Source organism: Pseudorca crassidens, chromosome 18 (assembly GCF_039906515.1).
Source record: "Pseudorca crassidens isolate mPseCra1 chromosome 18, mPseCra1.hap1, whole genome shotgun sequence".
Lineage (NCBI taxonomy): Eukaryota > Metazoa > Chordata > Mammalia > Artiodactyla > Delphinidae > Pseudorca > Pseudorca crassidens.
In genome coordinates, this window is record NC_090313.1 from 55000073 (window position 1) to 55025372 (window position 25300).

The 25300-nt window shown below is 37.0% G+C and overlaps 1 protein-coding gene across 1 annotated transcript in view; it reads right to left on the reverse strand.

The window, feature by feature from the left end:
- Positions 1-1709: 1709 nt before the first annotated feature.
- Positions 1710-25300, reverse strand: part of SUGT1 (SGT1 homolog, MIS12 kinetochore complex assembly cochaperone) — a 43018-nt gene continuing 19427 nt past the window's right edge. The window contains exons 11-13 of the mRNA XM_067713210.1: positions 15177-15267; positions 11073-11254; positions 1710-1830 (exon numbers count right to left, since the gene is read on the reverse strand). Of these exons, the coding sequence (XP_067569311.1) occupies positions 1729-1830; positions 11073-11254; positions 15177-15267 (375 nt within the window). The 3' untranslated portion in view covers positions 1710-1728. The remainder of the gene's footprint in view (positions 1831-11072; positions 11255-15176; positions 15268-25300) is intronic.

The following is a 25300-nucleotide window of genomic DNA, read 5'->3' on the forward strand; positions in this document are numbered from 1 at the left end:
ATGGATTTGCAGATAAAGGAACTAATAAAACATAGGAAGGCTGTAAACCTGTTAAAGATTTTAAAGCTAGTGGGTGGCAGAGACTTGCTAGAGCCAGGAGTCTCGTCTCTGGGGTATGCCCCTGACTTACCATCTCTGTAGAAGAGCCTCCCTACCCCTGGGGACTAACGGTACTGAGAAAACTTAACATAATCACTATCTTGTTTCCTAAGGAGAAAATTTTAGAAATTCATACATGCAAGAACTTAATTTTGCCTTTTCCTTCAGTGTTCAAGATCAAAAAAAGTAGCCTGTAACTCTAAGTGGGCAGAAGGACAAGTGAAAACCCCTACATGCATAAACAAGCAGTAACAGCAGGTCTGGGCATGACCTGGTATCACCCCACCACTTTTTCCTTATGAACTCCCCTACACATGTCAAATGACTAGAAGGAAGAGGCTGAATTCCCAGTCTTTTTGGAGATGGCGGCTAATTTGCTCCCCATTTACCCTATCCTCAGCTATGAGGGTACAGAGTACTTCCTTGCCACAAAATGTTAGTGAGACCTAATAGACACCACCCTCTATGGTTCCGAAATTACAATAAGGAATCACACCTACAGGTCATCCATGACCTTTGCTTTATAACAGCTTAGACTGTCAATAGTTTTAATCACAGAACATTTAATCACAGATAGATATTTTTTCTATCTAAAAACTGTATTTGTAGTAAGTTCACCATTCAACCATTCATAAGTCCTTCCTGAATGTTAATTTTCTCTCTCTGCTAGATTATAAAGTCTTTGAAGCCAACGATCATGTCTTTTAGTTTTTGTATTCCCATGGTTATCTATTTACTCTATAAACAGAATAGATACTAAATGTATACATATTACTCTCTCAGTAGCTGCCCTAAACCACCAAAAGCATGGGGCTATAAGAAGAGAGATTTTCTAATAAAGAAAAAAAGAAGAAAAAAAAAACAAACCAAACCACCAGTCTTGTAATTTCAGGAATCCTGCTGTGGCAAAAGCAGCAAGAAGTGGAGTTGGGCTCTCCTAAATTACTGTTGGACCCCGCTTCACAGATTAGCCTTCAGTACAGTTAAATTTGCAGCATGATAAACACAGGTGTCAATGTTTTATACAGGAATTTGAAGGGTAAGGACCAAAATTCTCAGTGCAATTACAAATACTTCCCATAAAAATAATCAAATGGGAATCCCCTGTGATAAATAATTTCTCAAAGTTTTCATTAAAAACTTAAGAAAAAGGTAAATAAACCAAACTTCTTCATAGAAAAATTGTATTTACAACTCCATTCAAAAGCAGTTTTTAAAAGCAAACAATTTAACACTGAAATTCAGAAATCTATGCTCACCCAAAGTTGCCACGTCTAATAAATTATTAACAGAATACTGCATCAAAAATAAGGCAATAACCCAAGATATCCCATTAACAATTTCTCCACTCCCACAACTAGGAAGAATTAATCTATCTAGTAGCAAATGATATTTCATTCCGTTTCAGCATATCTGAAGTCCTTAAGGGCAAAAGTGATAAAACATGATCTTCATTCTTCATTAGACTCTTAGAACACTTGAAGGAAAATAATTTCTAAAGCACAAAGAGGTAAAGAGGTATAATCCTTTAAAAAGATGTACTCAGTGTTCAAAATTCAAGAATGCAGTATTAATACACAATGGGCGTTAGCTGAACATACGCAATACAGTGACAGCAAATTAATTTATTTAGTACTTTTTCCATTCCATATCATCAGGAGGATTGATTTCAACTTTCCTTTTACCTACATCAGACCAGTTGGTACTCAAAACTGTACCACCAGACTCCATCTGCAATAAAAAATAAAAATAGATTAATTATTGGTCCATGTAATCAAAACAGAATATTTTTCTAAAAACATTCCAAGCACAGAGTCCCCAATATAAGCTATGTTTGGCTCAATATACACAAGACAATATTCTGTTTTAACCTCAGGCTTTCCAGATAAGTTACCATATCGTGTGAAAATCTGAAAAGGAAACTCTAGTTAGGTAGGAGGACCATGTCCACACACACTGCCATATAAAGCACATGTCTCCCTGCTAATCAGCACAGAGGTATATGTGAAAAACCACCTTCAGATGAAAATATTGGGTTGGCCAAAAAGTCCCTTCAGCTTTAAAGTAAAAATAAAAGACACATTTTTCATTTTCACCAAGAACTTTATTGAACAATGTATTCACCATTTTGTTCCCCTACCTTCTGCCATTTTTCAGGCAACATCTTCCCAAAACTTATCTTTTTGAGCAAAGAATTGTTCCAGGTGCCTTTTGCAGTCTTCCAGGGAATTGAAATTTTTCCATTAAGAGAATTTTGTAAAGACCGAAATACATGGAAATCCAAGGGTACAATAATCTGGTGAATACAGTGGATGAATGGGAACTTCTCAGCCAAGCTGTAACAGTTTTTGCCTGGTCATCAAAGAAACATGTGGTCTCGTGTTATCCTGATGGAAGATTATGCATTTTCTGTTGACTAATTCTGAACGCTTTTCATTAAGTGCTGCTTTCAGATCATCTAACTGGGAGCAGTACTTGTTGGAATCAATTGTTTGCTTTTCCAAAAGTAGCTCATAATAGAGGACTCCCTTCCAATCTCACCATATACACAACATCACCTTCTCTGGATGAAGACTGGCCTTTGGTGTGGTTGGTGGTGGTTCATTTTGCTTGCCCCACAAGCGAAATATTGTTCCACAATATTGTACAGCATCCACTTTTCATTGCCCATCACAATTTGTTTTAAAAATGGAACGTTTTCATTACGTTTAAGTAGAGAATCACATGCGGAAATACAGTCAAGGTTTTTTTCACTTAACTTATGTGGAACCCAAACATCAAAGCGATTAACATAACCAAGCTGGTGCAAATGATTTTCAACGCTTGATTTAGATATTTTGAGTATGTCAGCTATCTCCCGCATGGTATAACATTGATTGTTCTCAATTAATGTCTCGATTTGACCACTATCAACTTCAACTGGTCTACCCAATCATGGAGCATCGTCCAGTGAGAAATCTCCAGTACGAAACTTCACAAACCACTTTTGATCAGTCACAGCACCTTCTCCATACACTGCACAAATCTGTTTTTGTGTTTCAGTTGCGTTTTTACCTTTCTTGAAATAATAAAGCATAATATGCAGAAAATGTTGCTTTTTTCCTTCCATCTTCAATATTAAAATAGCTACACAAAAATTCACTAATTTTGATAAGTTTTAAAAAAATGCACCCTGATATGACAGCTGTCACAATACAATCTAACAAAACTGTTTCGAATGAAGCTAAAGACAACTAAGCACTACTAGAGCCATCTTACTGGGGAAACCTAACGAACTTTTTGGCCAACCCAATGAAATTGGCTCCCAAAGAAAACGATAATGTCATCTCTTTTGCTGAGCACAGTGAAGACTTTGCGAAGTAAACTCTTTCTAGTTGGAGAGAACTTTAAGAGACCCTTCTCTCTCTGTCAAATGTACACAAGTGTATGCTGGAATTATTTTTAAATCAAGGTACATACATACACAGACACATAAAGTTAGTGTCTCAGTAAAGCACTGGTCATCTATTTACTACCCACTGAATATAACACCTACTAACAAACCTAGCATATTCATAAATACATTTAAAAAATAAAGCTGTAACTGTTAATGCAATAAAAATTCATTTGGATCACAGCAAAGAATAGAAAATTGTTAAAATCTAAACATTTGAAAATAATCAGCTATGTTACTGGTGAATGTATAAAGTTACATATGCTACCATTACACTGGAGTCTCAAAATAATCCCAATGCCCCACACTCTCTACCGAGCTCCTAGCCATGGGTTCCTTTGCACGGGATGCTCTCCTCTGTCCCGGTTCTTTTTATGTCTTTAGTTATCCTCCAAACATGACATGTCACCATCTCTCTGTGGCCTTCTTTGACCCTAGTCAGGACTCTAGCTACTCCTGTAGGACTTGTCTATGACACTGCACTGATAAAATTTTACGAATCTGCCTTCTCATACCTGCTTCCCACCCGTGGCTCCAAACTAAAGCTGAGAGTTTCTAAAAGGAAAGAAACATATTTTACCAATACTTATATCCTAGATCTAAGTGCAGTAGCCTGGCACACAGTAGGCTGCAAATAAAATACTGAATAAAATGGGACAAGTTTATATAATAACTACTCCTAAGAGAACTAAACGAAGCAGATTTAATTTATAATCTGATCATATTTGCTGATGACATTTATTTTCCCCTTTCTTCTTATGGACTGCAGTGCAACTGAGCACTTCCATGATTATTCTGTATATGTTGATCTTTTTGCCCAATTAGACAGAGAGATCAGAGTTAAGATAGAGTCTGTTTCTTTGTACAGGCAGACCTCGTTTTTATTGTGCTTCACTTTACTGCACTTTGCAGATACTGCATTTTTTACAAACTGAAGATTTGTGGCAACCCTGCAAAAAGTGAATCTATTGATGTCATTCTTCCAACAGCACGTGCTCACTTCATGTCTGTCACATTTTGATAACTCTCTTATATTTCAAACTTTTTCACTGTTATTATCTTTGTTATGGGGATGTGTGATCAGTGATCTTTGATACTACTACTGCAAAAAACTATGACTTGCTGAAGACTGAGATGATAAAGCTAGCATATTTTAGCAATAAAGAATTTTTAAATTAAGGTACATGCATTATTTTTTAGACATAATGTTATTACACACTCAGTAGACTACAGCATAGTGTAAACATAACTTTCATATGTACTGAGAAACCAAAAAAGTGTGACTCACTTTATTGCAAAATTTGCTTTATGATGGTGGTCTAGAACTGAACCCACAGTTCTCCAAGGTATGCCTGTATTCCCCCACAAAGACAGAAGCAAGCCCTTGGTATGTTCCAGGTCAATGCTGCCAAACAGATGGCTTACTTTATGCATACGTATGGTTCAGTTACACTTAGCAAAGTTTCTGTATGAAAATGGACACAGATTCTCTAATATAACTTTGAAATCTCACACACTATTTTGTCCAGAAGTTCTTAAAAGTCAACACTGAAACTATTTCAGGGAATTCCCTGGCGGTCCAGTGGTTAGGACTCCACGTATCCACTGCAGGGGGCACACATTCAATCCCTGGTGGGGGAACTAAGAGCCTGCAAGCTGCCCAGCGTGGCAAAACAAACTAACAAAACCCTGATTTCTCCTTTTGGAGGCATTAAGTGAGTGTACTTTTTCCTAGTCTTCCCACTAAGTACAACTAAAAACCTTGTATGTTATATAAATAACAAATATAAGACAACTCTAAAAGGTGAAAAGAAGACAAATCAGCTAGGGACCTTGGGACCCAAGGAACAACACGGTGGTGAGTTCTTTGGGTTTTCTTTTTGCCTTATGTTTTCCAAGAGCTGGAACTGAAGAGGCTGGAAATGCCAAAGGGTGCAAACAAAAAAAGCCCCAACAAAAGCCTTATTTCTCTAGCCAATGGACAAAGACAAACAGAAAGAGAGAAAACTTTTAGACAATAATCACTCTAGCTAAACACCACAGTAAAAAACTGGTCCCATCCCCACCCAGGCCAGTGAAGGCTGAAATGAAGAGCCTAAACTTCCACCCATGCTATGCTATCACAAACCGGCCTCCTCTGTTGCCTGTGGTGTCTGTGGAAACCACGTGGGGAGCTAGAATTCCTACCTATTCCCAGCAGTAACAAGGAGATGTCCTGGGGTGTCAACGGAGGTAGAGTGGGGTACCTGGATTTCTACCTCCACCTGGCAATAGTGAGGTAGTGACTTCCCTTCCTTTGCCAGAGGGGTTGTCAGAGAAAGCCATCTAAGACAGATGGTTTAAATAAGATCCAGAGTCTTGTAACATGAAAATGTCCAGACTTCAACTGAATATCACTTGGCACTGGTGAAAAACACCAAGAACCAGGAAGATTTCAGATTATATGTTTAAAAAGAGAAGACAATCAATAGATGCTAACACAGAGATGAAAGAGATGTTAAAATTATCTGACACATTTTTAAAGCAGTCAGGGTAAAAATGCTTCAACAAGAATTATGAACTAGCTTGAAACAAATGAAAAAAAATAGAAAACCTCAGTAAAGAAACAGAAGACATAAAGAAGAACCAAATGAAAGTTTTATAATTGAAAAATACACTTGAAATAGAAACGTCAGTGAATGGGCTCAAGACCAGAATAGAGAGAATAGAGCAAAGAATCAGTGAACCAGAAAACAGAACAATATAAATCACCCAATCTGAATGACAGAGACAAAACAGAGATAAAATGAACGGTTCTCAGGAATGTATAGTACTGTAACAAAATATCCAATACCTGTGTCATTGGGTTCCAGGAAGAAGAAAACAAAGAAGGAAGGTCTGAAAAAGTACTCAATGGTATAATGAATGAAAAGATCCCAAATTTGGCAAAAGACATAAACCTATAGATACAAGAAACTGAGTAAATCCCAACCAGTATAAACCCAAAGAAATCCTTGTCAATAGAAAGAATCTGTTATGGACAGATCTACTCTGAAAGAATGCCCAAAGGAAGTTCTCCAAACAGAAGGAGGGACTTCCCTGGTGGTCCAGTGGTTAAGAATCCGCCTTCCAGTGCGGGGAACACGGGTTCAATCCCTGGTCAGGGAACGAAGCCTGTGTGCGGCCAACTACTGAGCATGTGGGGCACAACTAGAGAGCCAGCGTGCCTCAACTACAGAGCCCACGTGCCACAACTACTGAGCCTGAGCACCACAACTAGAGAGAAGCCCACATGCCGCAATGAGGAGCTCAGAAGCCACAGCGGAGGATCCTGCATGCTGCAACTAAGACCTGATGCAGCCAAAAATACAATGAATAAATAAATATTTTTTTAAAAAATGAGAGGAGGGCTTCCCAGGTGGCGCAGTGGTTGGGAGTCTGCCTGCCGATGCAGGGGACGCGGGTTCGTGCCTCGGTCCGGGAGGATCCCACATGCCGCGGAGCGGCTGGGCTTGTGAGCCACGGCCGCTGAGGCTGCGTGTCCGGAGCCTGTGCTCTGCAGCGGGAGAGGCCGCAGCGGTGAGGGGCCCGCGTACCGCAAGAAAAAAAAAAAAAAAAAAATGAGAGGAGACAATGTGCTCAGGAGTTTAAAAAGAAAAAAAAAGAAACAAACAATGGAAACCTGAAAGTCAGAAAGGAAGAAAGAAAAAGGTCACAATATAGATAAATGCAATAGAGTTTGCTTTTCCTCTATGTTTTCTAAATTATTACACTGTATGATGTGGTTTCTAAACATATATAGAAGAATTATTTAAGAAAATTATAAATGAGAAAAAGTAAAAGGACATAAAGGGAGGTAAGGTTTCTATACGTCATTCAGTGTCAAAAAAAATAACACCAGTAGACTATGATAAACTAAGTATAATATAGCTAATATAAAATTTAGAGCAACCAAAGATACACTACAAAACACTATAGATAAATCAAGATGAAATTCTAAAAATCGTTCAAGTACCCATAGGAAGGCAGGAAAAACAAATACAGAACAAACAGAAAACTTACGTGGTAGACATAAGTAAGTCCTAATGTACCAATAATTACATTAAAAGTTAAGTGGTCCAAATGCATCAATTAAAAGAGACTGGCAGAATAAATTTAAAAAAACATGACCCAACATGCTGTCTAAAAGAAATTCACTTTAAATATGACTTAGAAATCTGAAAAAGAATGAATATATATAAGTGAATCACTTTGCTGTACACCTGAAACTAACACAACACTGTAAATCAACTATACTCCAATAAAATTGTTAAAATAAAATTTAAAATGTTTAAAAAACGACTTAGGCAAGGTTGAAAGTAAAAGGACGGAACAAGATATATCATGCAAAAATTAACCAAAAGACATAAGAATCAGCTATATTAACATCAAAGCAAAGAAAATTACCAGAGCTAGAGAATGACATTATATAATGATAAAAAGGTCAATCCACCATGAAAATACAGCAATCCTAAATGCATATGAACCAAACAACAGAGCTGCAAAATATGTGAAGCAAAAATTGACAGAACTTAAAGGTGAAATCAATAAATCCACAATTATAGCTGAAGACCCTCTCTCAATCAGTAGAACAGTAAGACAGAAAATCAACAAGAGTATCAATCAACAGGATCTAAGTGACGTTTATGGAACACTCCATTCAACAAGAGCAGAATATACATGCTTTTCAAGTGGAATATATACTTAGGATAAGAAGTCTCAAGTGAAATCAAAATATATACTGAACTGAATAAAAATGAAAAAGTAACATCAAAATTTGTGGAAGACAGCTGAATTCTTCTGAGAGGGAAATTTATAGCATAAACACATATAACAGAAAAAAGAAAAAGGGTCAAATCAATAATCTAAGTTCATATCCACAGAACCTATTAAAAAAAGAATAACAAAATAAACCCAAAGTAAGCATAAGGAAGAAAATAATTAAAAGCAGAAATAAATGAAATTTAGAACAAAAAAAATAGGAGGAAAAATTTAAGATCAACAAAAAGCTGATTCTTTGGGGGAAAAAAAGTAAATAAAATTGACAAACCCTAGCAAGACAAAGGAAAAAAAAAAAGACACAAATTACCATTATAGGAATGAAATGGGTTATCACTACAGACCCTGCAGTCATCAAAAGACCCTGCAGTTCCCTTCAAAGTTGAAGGGAACCCTACCAACACTAACAACTTAAATGGACCAATTCCTCAAAAACAAACTACCACAAGTCACTCAATAGGAAATAGACAACCTGAAGAGTCCTATAAGCTACTGGGATAACGAAATTCATAATTTAAAATCTCCCAAATAAAGAAGTATCAAGGCCTAGATGGCTTCATTGGTTTAAATAATCTTTAAAGACAACACTAATTCTACAAATACCCTCCCCCCAAAAAAGAAGAGGATGGAGCACTTCCCAATCCATTCTATGACGTATTACCCTGACACCAAAACCAGAAAAAGCACCAAAAAAGAATACTGTAGACCAACATGCCTCATAAATATAGACACAAAAATGCTGAAAGTATTTAAAAATAGAATTGAGTAATATATAAAAAGAATTATACACTATGACCAACTGGGGTTTATCCCAGGGATGCAAAGCTGGTTCAACAGTAGAAAAGCAGAAATCAATCATATTAATCACATAAAATCACCACTTTGACAAATTAAAGAAAAAAATCACCTAATCATATTGACCACATGCAGAAATATTGCAGAAAAAGTATTTGACAAGTCAACAGCCATTCATGATAAAAATCTCAGAAAAAAAGAAATAGAGCAAAACTTTCTTAATTTGATAAGCATCTACAAAAACCTACAGCTAACATTATACTTAATGGTGAAAGACTGAATGGTTTTTCTCTTAAGATGGAGAACAAGGCATCGGTGTCTACTCTCACCAATCTTATTCAACATAGTGCTGGAAGTTCTAGCCAATAAAAGGAAATAAAGGGCACACATATTGGAAAGGAAGAAATTAAACTGTCCCTATCTGAAATACCTCCTTAGGTAGGTTTATTCCTAGGTATTTTATTCTTTTTGTTGCAATGGTGAATGGAATTGTTTCTGTAATTTCTCTTTCTGATCTTTTGTTGTTAGTGTATAGGAATTGCAAGAGATTAAACTGTCCCTATTTGAAGATACGATTGTCTACATAGAAAATCACAAGGAATCACAAAGAATCTACCAAAAAAAATCTCCTAGAACCAGTAAGTGAGTTCAACAAGGTAAATACAAGATAAATGCAAGATAAACATTAAAAACAAAACAAAAAAACCCTGTATTTCTAGATACTAACAACAAACACATGGATGCCAAAATTAAACATATAATACCATCTATAATCACTCAAAAAAAAGAACCCAATACTTAGGTATATCCAGTAAAACACACAACTACTGAAGCCCACGCACCTAGAGCCCATGCTCCACAACAAGAGAAGCCACTGCAATGAGAAGCCTGCGCACCTCAACGAAGAGAAACCCCCGCTAGCCGCAACTAGAGAAAACCCACGTGCAGCAACGAAGAGCCAATGCAGCCAAAATAAATAAATAAACAAATAAATAAAAAAGAAATGTTCTCTATCTTAACTGTCAATATCATGGTTGTAATACTATAATTCTGCAAGACGTTTCTACTGGGGAAAACTGTAAAGGATATAAGGGATCTCTATTACTTCTTCCAACTGCATGTGAGTCTACAATTATCTCAAAATAAAAAGTTTAATTAAAAACAATTTTATAAGGCAATAGTGAAAAGCATAATCATGATCAGTTACCACTTGGTAACTTACATGGAATATCTGAGCCACAAACACACTTATTACCTATATGTTAATTATTAAATATTAACTTTAACTTTCTACTGTAAATATCAACACCTTAAAAGAAGACAGTGACATTTCCAGAGCTACGGGTAAAAGTCAAATGATTACAGCTTCAAGCAAAATCTACATGGTTCTATAGTGATGACTAGTCATTAAAATCTCAGAACCTGATGCCTAATTCAGGTGGTATTCATGCCCTGGCAAAAAGCCTGAATTTTCTTAATCAATACAGAAATTATTAACAAACCAATGAATAATTAATGTGCACCTTCTACTTGGCAAACACTGTTCTGGAAGTTTCCCTTCTATATTCTTCATCTGACACTGAGATTATACACGATACCAGAAGGTAAACACCGGAAGCTCACTCAGCTATTGTGATAAATCCAACTGAAATAACTCTATATCATCCACTCACTATAACCTTGGTATTTCTTAAGACTTCCAAGTTCTAACTCCCTGATGAAAAAATTTATTTGGAATATACCATTTGTTTCTCACCTCCTCCACAAGTTCCCAACTTCCTCAGTAATTACTCTACGTTTAGAGCAAGAACAAATGTTCAGACAAAGTCCATTCAAAATGGTCTCCCAACTACAGTACATGCAATCTGATCTCAAATTACATACTTATTTTTTTTTAATTTGTGAAATTTACTACTACAATAGATTTTCTTAAAGTTTATATTCTTACAAATGATTTGTTCATGGCACGTTTCACTTCATCAGAACCATCTGAATAGATCTGCTGAAATAATTTGTTTAAAGCTGCATCTCCCTCCAACTTCTCATTCTTTTCTTCTTCTTTGATCTCACCAACTAATTTATCCCAATTTCTTGTATAATGAGATGATGATGGATACAGGTTCTTTATATCTATGGAGTAAAAAAAGACAAAAGTGATTAATCAACATGTGATTATGTCAAGCATATGTAACTTTCTGATCATGATGTATACAACATCTTAGCAAATAGTTTTAAGTCACTGAATTTCATGTTTGTACTAAATGTCTTTCTGATATATAAATCAATAATTAACATTTACACTTCTAAAAACTGAATCAGTTAGCATAATGTAAAATCTGGGAATTTCTTTTGAGCAAAATAACTCAAAGTGTAAACTTTTGGTACATTATGCAAAATTAGATTAAAAAACAGATCCTTCATGTTAATGATAAGAGAAACTGGGTGAGAAGCATACAGGAACTTTTATGTTTACAAAACAGGTGCAAAGATAGTACAAACAATTCTAAAAATAGTAATTTTTTAAAAAGATGCTTCATTAACAAATTTCTCTAAACAGTTTTAATAAACGTTAAAAATGTGGCTTTTCCTGAGGTACTTGTATCTTTCAGAGTAGAAATAAGCTGAAAGTATTGAACTGCCAGGCCATCTGCCAGTGAGTTAAGACTCGATCCTCTCCCCACATTAAAAATATTAGATTACTTCAGTAGGAGAAAACAATAAAGAATTCCTGAATGTTGAAAAATACTACACTTGATGATCTAGAGTTCAGCGCCCACATCATGCACACATAGAAAATGACAATATTTGTAGGGCACATTGGGATAAACAGAGGCTGGTTGCAGCCAGAGAGGCAACGAACCCAGGGACTCAGGCACTGCCAACACTGCCCCAAAGACCAAGGGAATCAAGATCTTCACACACAAATAATTAAAAGGTAACTAAACAGTTACCTAAGAGCTGTAAGAGCAGTTCTGTCCACTATTCAATGGAAATATAATGTAAGCCACAAATGCGACTCACATACATAATTTAAAAATTTCTAGTAGCCACATTACTAAAAAGAATCAGGTGAAATGTATCCTAATTATATGTTTTATTTAGCCTAATACATGCAAAATAATATCAGGTCAACATGAAATCAATATAAAAATATTAAGATATTTTATATTTTTTTTCATACTAAGTCTTCAAAATCTGGTAGGTATTTTACATTTAGAGCACATCTCAATCCAGACTAGTCATATTCCAAGTAGTCAACAGGTACAGTAGCCACAGCTACTACCCTGGACAGTACAGCTATAGAGCTTTAAAAAAAAATGGATTCAAAACTTCCCTATGAGTATATTAGGACACATGAATGCTACTCTAAACGTCCCTCTTGCACTGCTGCCTAGAGCTCTATATATGCCCTTTCTCAAAATAGTTGAGAAACTACTAATTGTTCATTCTGCTTTTCCATCCTTTCTCTTCACCTGTAAACCAACTCCCTCCCTGCTCATCTCACCCCCACCCCACAACAAAACAAAACCACAGCACACCACAGTTTTATTCAGGGCAAGCATACTGTTTTCCAAATTTTATCTATCCTTCCTCTACAAGTAATCTCCTCTATCTTCTGTACATTTTCACTACTAGCCAGGAAAACAAAAACATGCGTGCCATGGTAAATTAAGAACCTAGGAAACATGGGTTTAATTAATCCTAACACTGATTCGCCAGATGGGAGCACAGTTCTAATCTCCATTTCACAGATAAGAAAGCTGACCCAGATAGGTTAATCAACTTGCCTTTATCTGCAGTCTCCAGCTTGTCAAAACTCTGACAAGCATATTAACTCCTCACAAAAATATAACAGGTCAGGAGGAATAGCATCTTGAATCTCCAAGGCACTGAGTTTAGAGAGTTTGTAACTATAACACCAAAAAATCTTTAATCTCAGAAAAAAGTTAACACCTGTAGAGATGGTAGATGAACTACTGAGAGACAGGTAACCTAACTTCCTTGCTTATTCACTATAATATTGATATCAAATAACTGCAAAGATACTCATGTCAGCAGAGACTTCCCATTGTTAAAAATGCAGCAACAAGCAGTATCACACATGGGGTAGAAGAACCAGGGCCAGACTCTAAATGGCTGGATTTAGTCCCAGACAATGAAAACTGCTAGGTAATCTTAGGCAAGTTGCTTAACCTTTCTGAGCCTGTAAAATAGGAAGAACAATACTAGGCTACCTAATATCAGGGCTGCTGTTAGACTTAGGTGAGATACTATATTAAAAGTGTTGATATTTCTTTTAAAAAATGCTTTAAGCTATATATAAACCTCAATCCAAAAGTATCTGGGAGTCAGCCCCAAGAAGAGTGCATAATATCTTTACTATACCTTTCACATAAAGTGGGAAGCAGAAGCTTAATAAACAGCTTATATACCAACTTGAAGTATTTCAATTCTTAAAAATTATCTATTGGTGTCAATTCCCTGGCTTTGTTAATCATGCTATAGGTTAGTTACGATATTATCATGCAGGGAAACTGGGTGAAGGGTACATGGGAACTCTATTATTTCTGCAACTTCTATTAGAATCTAAAATCATTTCAAAATAAAATTTAAAAATGATCTGTTGGCTAACTTAGTGTTTTCTACAAAGTGCCATAAGGAAATTATATTTTCTTTTATAGAAGAAAGCAGTGAAAAATCTAAAAGTAGCTGAAACTTAGAGTTACCTCTTTTCAGTCATCAAATCAGAACATTATCTCTAATCAAAGGAAATTTCTCTCCATTCATTAATGAGGCCATTGCTATAAAATAGTCTTAGACTGAAGTTCTAAGTGTGTCCTACAGATTAATCATTCCATTAGAAAAATACCTATGTGCCTATTGCCTATGCTCAGAACTGACCACAACATAGTCTGTCCCTTAAAGGGTTAAGCAATCAACCTTATTCTACCCCTAAGCCTGCCTTAGGCCTTCATTAGCTGTTTGCCTCCACCTCTTAGAAATATACTGAGGGACTTCCCTGGTGGTGCAATGGTTAAGAATCTGCCTGCCAATGCAGGGGACACGGGTTCGATCTCCAGTCTGGGAAGATCCCAAATGCTGCGGAGCAACTAAGCCCGTGAGCCACAACTACTGAGCCTGCGCTCTAGAGCCCATGAGCCACAACTACTGAAGCCTGTGCTCCACAACAAGAGAAGACCCCGCAACGAGAAGCCCGTGCACCACAATGAAGAGTGCCCCTGCTCGCCACAACTGGAGAAAGTCTGCATGTAGCAATGAAGACCCAACGCAGCCAAAAATAAATAAATACATTTATAAAAAAAAAAAAAAAGAGAAATATACTGAAATGGGGAACTTCTCTGATGGTCCAGCAGTTAAGATTCGGCGCTCCCAATGCTGGGGGCCTGTTTGATCCCTGGTCGGGGAACCAAGATCCCACGTGGCACAACTAAGTCTGTGTGCTAAAACTACTGAACCACACAACTAGAGAAGCCCGCACACCACAACGAAGACCCAGCACAGCCAAAACATGAGAGAGAGACAGACAGAGAGACACAGACATACAGACATAGACAGAGAGAGAGAGGGAGAAATGGGCTAGATACTTTTCACTGTGAAGCCTTGAAATTCCAGGAAATTAGAGTTGACATAATTAGAAGAAACAGAAAGGAATAAATAAGAGGGGAGAAGGGAAGAGGAGGAGATACATCAGCAGAGTAAACTACTAATTCACGTAAAACACAGAAAGAAAAAATAGGAAAGGCCAACACACAAAAGCAAACAACCCCCAACTGACATCACAAACTGACATGATAAACAATAAATCCCAATTCCCTCTGGGCTTTTGCTGCCATTTATCTGTATTCTTATGGAGTTTAAGAAGTTAGAACCATCATAAGAAATACTCTGTTTTCATTACAGAGCAACCTCCTTATATTCAATGTATCTTATCTTGGGAACATAAATAATGAAAATAGAATACTCATTACTATTTAATTTCAACTATATAACACAGTATGAATTTAAAGCTCATCAAGGCCAGAAAACAAACCTGTTATGAACCGTCTGGGGTTAGGCACCTCTCCTTGCCCCTCTAGCTTTTCCCATCTCACAGCCTCTGGCTTTTTCATTTTAATTTCAATCTAGAGGAAACACCAAATAAAATCTATTATTCAATGTAAAATACACAAAACAGTGAAAAAAATGCAATTTCTTTAACTTATCAATGTTTTATAAGAACAGTGTCCTCAAACAGTTTCCTTAAACTATACCAAGTTAAATTCGAAAAACTTGAAACATTTATTTTGTTTCTACTTAAAAGCCACCCTTCAAAAACAATATACATACACACTATAAACTACAATTAAGAGTCTTGAAATCCACATGCTTTTCTTCTAAAGCAGTGTTGTCAACCAGGGGTAATTTTGTCCCCCGGGGAAATCTGGCAATGTCTGGATACACTGTTGGGTCATCACAACTGAGGTGGGAGTGAGGAGTGACTAGGGGTACTACTAAACATCCTATAACATGCAGGGCAATTCCCATGATAAAGCATTATTCAGCCCCAAATGTTAACAGTGCCCACCACTGAGAAACCATGTTCTAAAGGAATTACTATATTTCCATGTACATTAACCTGTTTTAGAGTAGAGAAATTCATTCCATTGTATAAAAATGATACAAGTGAAACTGAGGGCAGTCACCAGGTAGATCCCTTAAACTATAACTTGCTTGATAAATAACATCCTGTAACCTGCCTTCACTGATTAAGCTCACTTTAATTGTTCTTGCAAACTGCATACCCTCCAAGTTTCATGTAACCTGAACAACATATCACAAGACTCCTTTAACTATTCTCTATATAAAACACCTCTGATATATGGGGCATTATAGTAATGGTAACTGTTTTCCAGGAACATGGAGCTACTCTTGCCCAGTTCAAACCAGTCAAGACCACTGACCACTCAACTGGGCCGTCTCGAGTATCTCATGGATGACCTTTTGACATCAGAGGGCAAAAATCTTCACCCCCCAAATCATGCTAACGCCATTTTCTGAACATGCATCCCACGAAGCAGCATGTAACTCAGATATGCCTACACAGAACACCAATGACCTCACTTCATCATCGTTTCCCACACCTCAGACCACCTTGCTTCTTTATCCCATAAATATCCCAAGCCCCTCACCTCTGGTGAGGCAGATACAAGATTTGTTCTCCCATCTCCTCATTCGGCTGCCTCACGAACAAACCCTTTCCCTTTTGCAAACCCCGGTGTCCCAGTGTTTGGCTTGCTGTGCACTGGGTAGATGGACCTGGTTTGGTAACACAAGTTATGCTAACATTTTTACATATTTTTTACAGACCATGAGGAGCTTCGGAAGGCTTAAACTAAGGCCATTTACTACAATGAAATGTTAAAAGCATCTTTAACTCTCTAATCAAGGCTGCTCCCTTAGAATCTACCCTTAACCGTAACATACACTGGCATAGCACTTACCTTATGCTTTCCTTATTCAAATAATGCTCTCGCCCTCATTTTTAGCCTAGCAAAAATAAGCATTTACAGTGATGATAAACACAGTTATAATTATTATGCAAATGGTTTACGAATCAAATTAGAATTTTATATTCTAATGTTTTTTCTAAGAAAAGAATTACTACTTTTGTAAGTAGAAAAACACCCAGAAGACAGACTTTACAAAAAGAAAAGCCTACTGTGTCACACTTTGGTTCTTTGACCCCTTTGGGGAAGATGAATCATTTAAATTAACAATTACTGGTAATCTTTCTACCAACAGCATTTAGGGGGAGAATCCTTAAAATGTGCATTTTAAAATACTTTAACAAAACACTAAAAGAAATCTGCCAATATTTTCAGTCAGATATGAAGTGATGGAATGGAAGGGTATTTTTTTAAGGCGCACAGAAATGTAACAAAAAATGTTTTCATGAGAAAAGCAGGAAACAAATCTCACTAGAAAAGGGGCAAAACAATTAGCATTTTTAATGTAATTTACATGTTTAAATTCTACATAAATAAAATCAAACATTTAAAAGGATCTCCAGAATTCCCTAAAATGAACTATGATTAACTTTTATAAAGTAAAATACTATCAATATTTTCTCATACACAGTATTAAGTGAAAGTACTCTGATTATTTTAAGCTGTCACTGCTGGGATATTTATCAAAAAGGGTCAGAAATCCAACAGCTGCAATGACACAGAAATAGTTACTGAAAAGGACTATTAATATTATACTAAAATTTAAAACTGCATCTTGCTCCTTTAATTTTCAACTCATCCAGAAATGAAGACCTCACAAACAGTGTGTACATCAAAACTATCCTTAACTAACCTCAGCCACGGGGCACCCTATATTCACACGTGTTCCTGAGCTAAGCACCATCTATAAAAAGTCCCTTGTTTCACATGAAGAGCACTCACATCTCTGAAAGCCTCTATAACCTAAATAATTGTGCACTATGAACAAAGAGGTCTTTATAAAGCCAAAGCCCTAAGTCACAACCTGTTTCAACTGAGACATGCTGACCTGAACTTGAAATTATACTTAATCCATTCATTAAAAGAGGTGCACATAATAAACCATTTAAAACAGCTTTTTTAAAAGGTAAAAGGGGGGAGAGACTAATATTCTATGAGTTCCTTTTTACACCTACTTCACTTTTAATGCTTATATATGCTTTTAAAAATGATTCTGACAGATACTTCTCAAATTACCACCAGTACAATTTCAGATATTTTTATTGGGACCATTAATCAGCCATTCTATTTTTATTTAAGTCAAAAATAATTTAAAAGTTAACTTAAAACTTTGGTAGTTTATAACCTACTGTATAGCACAGAGAACTCTACTCAGTGCTCTGTGGTGACCTAAATGGGAAGGAAATCCAAAAATGAAGGGATATATGAATATGTATAGCTGATTCACTTTGCTGTACAGTAGAAATGAACACAGCTTTGTAAAGCAACTGTACTCCAATTAAAAAACAAACAAACAAACCTTTGGTAGTTTGCTTGAATGTTGCTCTCATATGCACAGGGAAGGCTTTCAATGTGCCGTAATATCCCAAAGCAGCATTCACAAACTACTAATAAGAATCCCTCCTCTGTTGGGTTGTCAGTTTTCAATATTATGTGTACTACCACCCACTTCTAAGGTCTCCTTTGCACAGCAGAGAGTTTAATTTTTTCCAATGAATGGAACTTCAGGTTTAAAGAAAAGTCATACTTCTAAAGGGTCAAGGCTCTTCCAGACACTACCTTCTTAAAAAGAGGTAAGTGACCTCCCACTTACTACTACAAATTGATGGTGAAGGAATCTTTCCCAGAGACTAGAGGGCTGTGCAGTTTACTGGTAAACATTTTTTTCTGGCAAACTTCTGAGAACCATCTGTTTCAAGTCTGCAGTCAATAAATGTTTCCTGATCTCTAGAATGCAGCTTTTCCAGTATTCTCTCAGTCAGCTCTTTGTATATTTAATTGCTGTACCAAAACCCTCTGTCCAATATTAGAATAGCTCGGTCTTCCCTGAGGCCAGACTGCATATCTACTGTCTTTATTTTTACACTCAAATCATTTTATAATTTTTTTTTTTTTTTTGGTGGTACGCGGGCCTCTCACTGCTGTGGCCTCTCCCGTTGCGGAGCACAGGCTCCAGACGCGCAGGCTCAGTGGCCATGGCTCACGGGCCTAGCCGCTCCGCGGCATGTGGGATCTTCCCGGACCGGGGCACGAACCCGTGTCCCCTGCATCGGCAGGCAGACTCTCAACCACTGCGCCACCAGGGCAGCCCTATAATTGTTTTTAATGCAAAAGATGGTAATGAATGAAGAGGAACTGAATAAACTTCTCCGAAGTTCTAGAAGCTCAGTTCAAGTATTTATTGAGTACCTACTGTGAGCCAGGCACTATGCTGGTGCATAAGACCACCACCTCTATTCCTCTTGAAGAAATCAATCAGAAGACACATTCCCATAAACAAAAAATTCCAGCATCCATCATCTGTAGTGACAGACCTAAGTTTTGGGAAATATCTAATTATCTGGAAGGAAGTATGCCAAAATGTCATCAGTAATGAGACTGATTACGTTCTCAGCTCACTTATATTTTTCCAAATTTTCTATGATATGCATTTATTGCTTTTACAACCTGAATAAAAACCTGAATAAAAACTAAATCATCAGTATTAAATAATAATAGCAGTAATATTTATTGAGCACTTATTACATACCCCATGTACTAAGTGCTTCATATATATCATCTCACTTAACAGAAAGTGAGAAGAGAAAACCACCTATATTTTAGAGATGAGAGAGCCAATAAATAGAGTAACCTGCTGGAAGTGTCTTTTTCTGCTAGAAGTTTTACTTATTTTATTTCCTCAGAAATAAGCAGAGGTTGAGGACAAGTCAAAAACAGTCAGTTGTGTAATTCCAAAAGAGTCACAAATAGGTGCCACTTGCTGGATGTATGACTAATCACACTGAGCCTCAGTTTCGCTTGTAAAATGGGATTAATAGGGTCTACCTCACTTAGGATTCTTTTGAGGCTTAAATAAAACCACGTATGAAAACAATATAGCACTGTGTCTGGCAAGTAACAACTGAATGCTATTATGAATATCTTCATCATTGTTACAATTAGCTGAAAATCTGGGCAAATTATTTTACATCTCTAGGTTCAGTTTCCATACCTGTAAAAAGGTAATAACAATACCTACACCATTCAGTAACTGTGAGGATTACATGGGATAATACACAGCAATCAAAACAGTTACCTACTGTAATTCTCCAAAGGTCAAACAACATGGCATTGGCTAAATAAGCTACAGTAAATGCCTATCATGAAATACTTTGCTGTAAAACATCTAAGGGCATAAAAAAAATACCCATAATGAATAAGTTTAACAAGACAGCTACAGACAGTATGGACAGTAAAATCCTTTTCTTTTGAAAATAAATGTATACACATTAATAGAAAAGGCAGCTCTACAATTTGTGGATATCAGCAACTAAAGTTATTTAAAAAAACAAACAACTACAACAACAAAAAAAACCCTATTACCACGACCATATCAAAAAGGCATAACAAAACAATAATCCAAAACCCCACACACATCTGTGTGTTTCAAAAAGCAGTAGTATCCTGCCGGGACACCTCCAACCCCATTATATCATAATTAAGATTCTTCTATGAATATCAAGTAAAGGAATTTTAAAACTTCTCAAATGTCAGTGGGTTAAGAAGGCAGAAGGGGGCTCTTTGTCTCTAAGACACACATTTTTATTTCCCACAATTTCAGTTAAAAGCCTTCATATTTTATATTGATACAATACAAAAAATTACTTTGACTAAAAATAGGAACACAAGAACATTTCCACAAGGGCAAATTTACTCCAAAGGATTCTGAGAATTCTAATTTTTTCTTACAGGGAGTGAATATTAATCTTTAAAATGAATATTTCACAGCATAGCTGTTACTGAAGTTATAATCCTGTGATTGTGATAAGAGAATATTGTCACGATATTAACAAAATGAAATAAAAGAACCACTACAGCTTCTTAATAAAAAAATGGATTAATAGGCAGATATGTAAGCTGGTATTCAGTAGAACGTAGAAATAACTACTAAAGGTACTAAAAAAATATGAATTCTGACTAAGAAAAACATATTACATATTACACTGTAAAACATTTAATTGAGCAAATTCCCTGGCAGTCCAGTGGTTAGGACTCAGCACTTTAACTGCCAGGGCCCAGGTTCAATCCCTGCCAGGGAATTAAGATCCTGCAAGCTGAGCAGTGCGGCACCAGCCCCCCCGAAAAAAGAAAAAATTTAGTTAAGAAATGCTATTTCAGTATTTTAAGGATACTACCTCTTCCTCTTTTCATTGCAAATTAGATTTAGTTTGAATTAATAACACTTAACCAATGGTTATTATTACATAAATATACAACATGCATTTCTTTTTTTTTTTTTTGCGGTACGCAGGTCTCTCACTGTTGTGGCCTCTCCCGTTGCGGAGCACAGGCTCCGGACGCGCAGGCCCAGCGGCCATGGCTCACGGGCCCAGCCGCTCCGCGGCATGTGGGATCCTCCCGGACCGGGGCACGAACCCGTGTCCCCTGCATCGGCAGGCAGACTCTCAACCACTGCACCACCAGGGAAGCCCGCAACATGCATATTTGAAGGTGAGAAAGAAAACAGGATTCTCAAAAGGCAAAGAAATAGCCCTTTTAAACCACAGATTTTACAGAATCTCTAATTTCAGGAATATTTTCCCAAGCAAAATGCACCCTTTTATCCAACCACATAAATGATTCAAGACGCCTGCAAACGTATGAAAAGCAAATTACTATTTTTCCCTTTTAGTGTCATCACTAAACAAGACTCAGTAACCCAGAGAAAGATTTTCAGTATTTTAACATTGTCTCCCTCTGCTGTATAAAAAAGATTCAAAAATTTCATCATTTACATTAAGATATAATTAAGTACAATTCTTTCCATTTGTTTCCCATAAAACACAGCTTAAAAACTGGAAGTTTAACAAAGTAATATATATTACTTCGGGTTAGGACAATAAAAATAATCATCCTCCCGAATATATCCTACAAATATAAATTCTTCAGTCCAGACAGAAAAACCTATGAAAAGAAGCAACTGCTTTACAGAAGGGTAAGTATTTTTCCTGGGCCACACTGAACAATTTAGTAACTTGTGAACTTGGGGAAGGCATTTTAAGTCCATGAACCTCAATTTCTTTTCACCTGTAAAACTAAGAAGGAAAATACTTACTACACCCTGCCAACTTCATAAGGCCAACATCAGAATGCAATATAAATTCATTCTCTGAACAATTACTGACCACTCACTCACTACACACAGTGCATACGGCTAAGGATGCCAAATTTAGCAAATGAAACATACTTATATTTAAAAATTATTCACTGTTTGCCAGCCCGCCAAGCTGAGATGTCAGATCAGCCATTTCTCAATAGTCACTGATGTGAAGTGCCAGGTGTGAGGCCTGTGCATGAAGCACCCTGTGAACAAGTGAAACTAGAGGAAGCACAAAGGAAAAGAAAAAAAATGACAAGAACTGTGTCTTGCAAGAACACCATAATCACAACTAACTGCTGAACAATCATCGACAGGAAGACACTGGAACTAACCAAAAAAGATAGCCCACATCCAAAGACAAAGGAGAAGCCACAATGAGATGGTAGCAGGGGCACAATCATAATAAAATCAAATCCCATAACCACTGGGTGGGTGACTCACAAACTGGAGAACACTTATACCACAGAAGTCCACCCACTGGAGTGAAGGTTCTGAGCCCCATGTCAGGCTTCCCAACCTGGAGGTCCAGCAACGGGAGGAGGAATTCCTAGAGAATCAGACTTTGAAGGTTAGTGGGAATTGATTGCAGGACTTTGACAGGACTGGGGGAAACACAGACTCCACTCTTGGAGGGCACACACAAAGTAGTGTGCCCACCAAGACCCAGGTGGAAGGAGCAGTGACCCCATAGGAGACTGAACCAGACCTACCTGCTAGTATTGCAGGGACTCCGGAAGAAGCAGGGGGCAGACGTGGCTACCACAGGGACAAGGACACTCGCAGCAGAAGTTCTGGGAAGTACTCCTTGGTGAACCCTCCTGGAGTCTGCCATTAGCCCCACCAAAGAGCCAGGTATGCTCCAGTGCTGGGTCACCTCAGGTCAAACAACCAACAGGGAGGAACCCAGCTCCACCCATCAGCAGACAAGTGGATTAAAGTTTTACTGAGCTCTGCCCACCAAAGTAACACCCAGCTCTACCCACCACCAGTCCCTCCCATCAGGAACCTTGCACAAGCCTCTTAGATAGCCTCATCCACCACAGGGCAGACAGTAGAAGCAAGAAGAACTACAATCCTGCAGCCTGTGGAATGAAAACCATAATCACAGAAAGACAGACAAAATAAAAAGGCAGAGGACTATGTACCAAATGAAGGAACAAAATAAAACCCCAGAAAAACAAATGCAGTGGAGATAGGCAACCTTCCAGAAAAAGAATTCAGAATAATGATAGTGAAGATGATCCAGGACCTCGGAAAAAGAATGGAGGCAAAAATTGAGAAGATGCAAGAAATGTTTAACGAAGACCCCAAAGAGTTAAAGAACAAACACCTAGAAGAATTAAAGAACACACAAACAGAGACGAACAATACAATAACTGAAATGAAAAATACACTAGAAGGAACCAATAGCAGAATAACTGAGGCAGAAGAACGGATAAGTGACCTGGAAGACAGAATGGTGGAATTCACTGCCGCTGAACAGAATAAAGAAAAAAGAATGAAAAGAAATGAAGACAGCCTAAGAGACCTCTGGGACAACATTAAATGCACCAACATTGACATTATAGGGGTCTCAGAAGGAGAAGAGAGAGAGAAAGGACCCAAGAAAATATTTGAAGAGATTATAGTTGAAAACTTCCCTAACATAGGAAAGGAAATAGCCACCCAAGTCCAGGAAGCTCAGAGAGTCCCAGGCAGGATAAACCCAAGGAGAAACAGGCTGAGACATATAGTAGTCAAAATGACAAAAATTAAAGACAAAGAAAAATTATTAAAAGCAACAAGGGAAAAACGACCAATACAAGGGAGCTCCCATAACGTTAACACCTGATTTCTCAGCAGAAAATCTACAAGCCAGAAGGAAGTGGAACAATATATTTAAAGTGATGAAAGGGAAGAACCTACAACCAAGATTACTCTACCCAGAAAGGATCTCATTCAGATTTGACAGAGAAATCAAAAGCTTTACAGACAAGAAGCTAAGAGAATCCAGCACCACCAAACCAGCTCTACAACAAATGCTAAAGGAACTTCTCAAAAACAAACTGAAAACAATTAAAAACATGGTAACAGGAACATACATATCAATAATTACCTTCAACGTGAATGGATTAAATTCTCCAACCAAAAGACACAGGCTTGCTGAAAGGATACAAACACAAGACCCACATACATGCTGTCTAAAAGAGATCCACTTCAGACCTAGGGACACATACAGACTGAAAGTGAAAGGATGGAAATAGATATTCCATGCAAATGGAAATCAAAAGAAAGCTGGAGCAGCAATACTCATATCAGATAAAATAGACTTTAAAATAAAGAATGTTACAAGAGACAAGAAAGGACACTACCTAATGATTAAGGGATTAATCCAAAAAGAAGATATAACAATTACAAATATATATGTACCCAACAAAGGAGCAACTCAATACATAAGACAAATGCTAACAGCTATAAAACAGAAAATTGACAGTAAGACAATAATAGTGGGGGAACTTAACACCTCACTTACACCAATGGACAGATAATCCACACAGAAAATTAATAAGGAAACAAAAGCTTTAAGTGACACAACAGACCAGACAGATTTAATTGATGTTTATAGGACACTGTATCCGAGAACAGAAGATTACACTTTCTTCTCAAGTGTGCATGGAACATTCTCCAGGATAGACCACATCCTGGGTCACAAATCAAGCCTCAGTAAATTTAAGAAAACTGAAATCATATCAAGCATCTTTTCTGACCACAATGCTATGAGATTAGAAATCAATTACAGGGAAAAAAAGGTAAAAAACACAAACACATGGGATGTGGCAAAAGCAATTCTAAGAGGGACGTTTTTAGCAGTACAATCCTACCTCCAGAAACAAGAAAAATCTCAAATAAACAATCTAAACTTACACCTAAAGGAACTAGAGAAAGAAGAACAAACAAAACCCAAAGTTAGTAGAAGCAAAAAGTCATAAAGATCAGAGCAGAAATAAATGAAATAGAAACAAAGAAAACAACAGTAAAGATCAATAATACTAAAAGCTGGTTCTTTGAGGAGATAAAATTGAGAAACCTTTAGCCAGACTCATCAAGAAAAAGAGGGAGAGGACTCAAATCAATAAAAATTAGAATTGAAAAAGAAGTTACAATGGACACCACAGAAATACAAAGCATCATAAGAGACTACTACAAGCAACTCTATGTCAATAAAGTAGACAACTTGGAAGAAATGGACAAATTCTTAGAAAGGTATAACTTTCCAAGACTGAACCAGGAAGAAATAGAAAATATGAACAGACCAATCACAAGTAATGA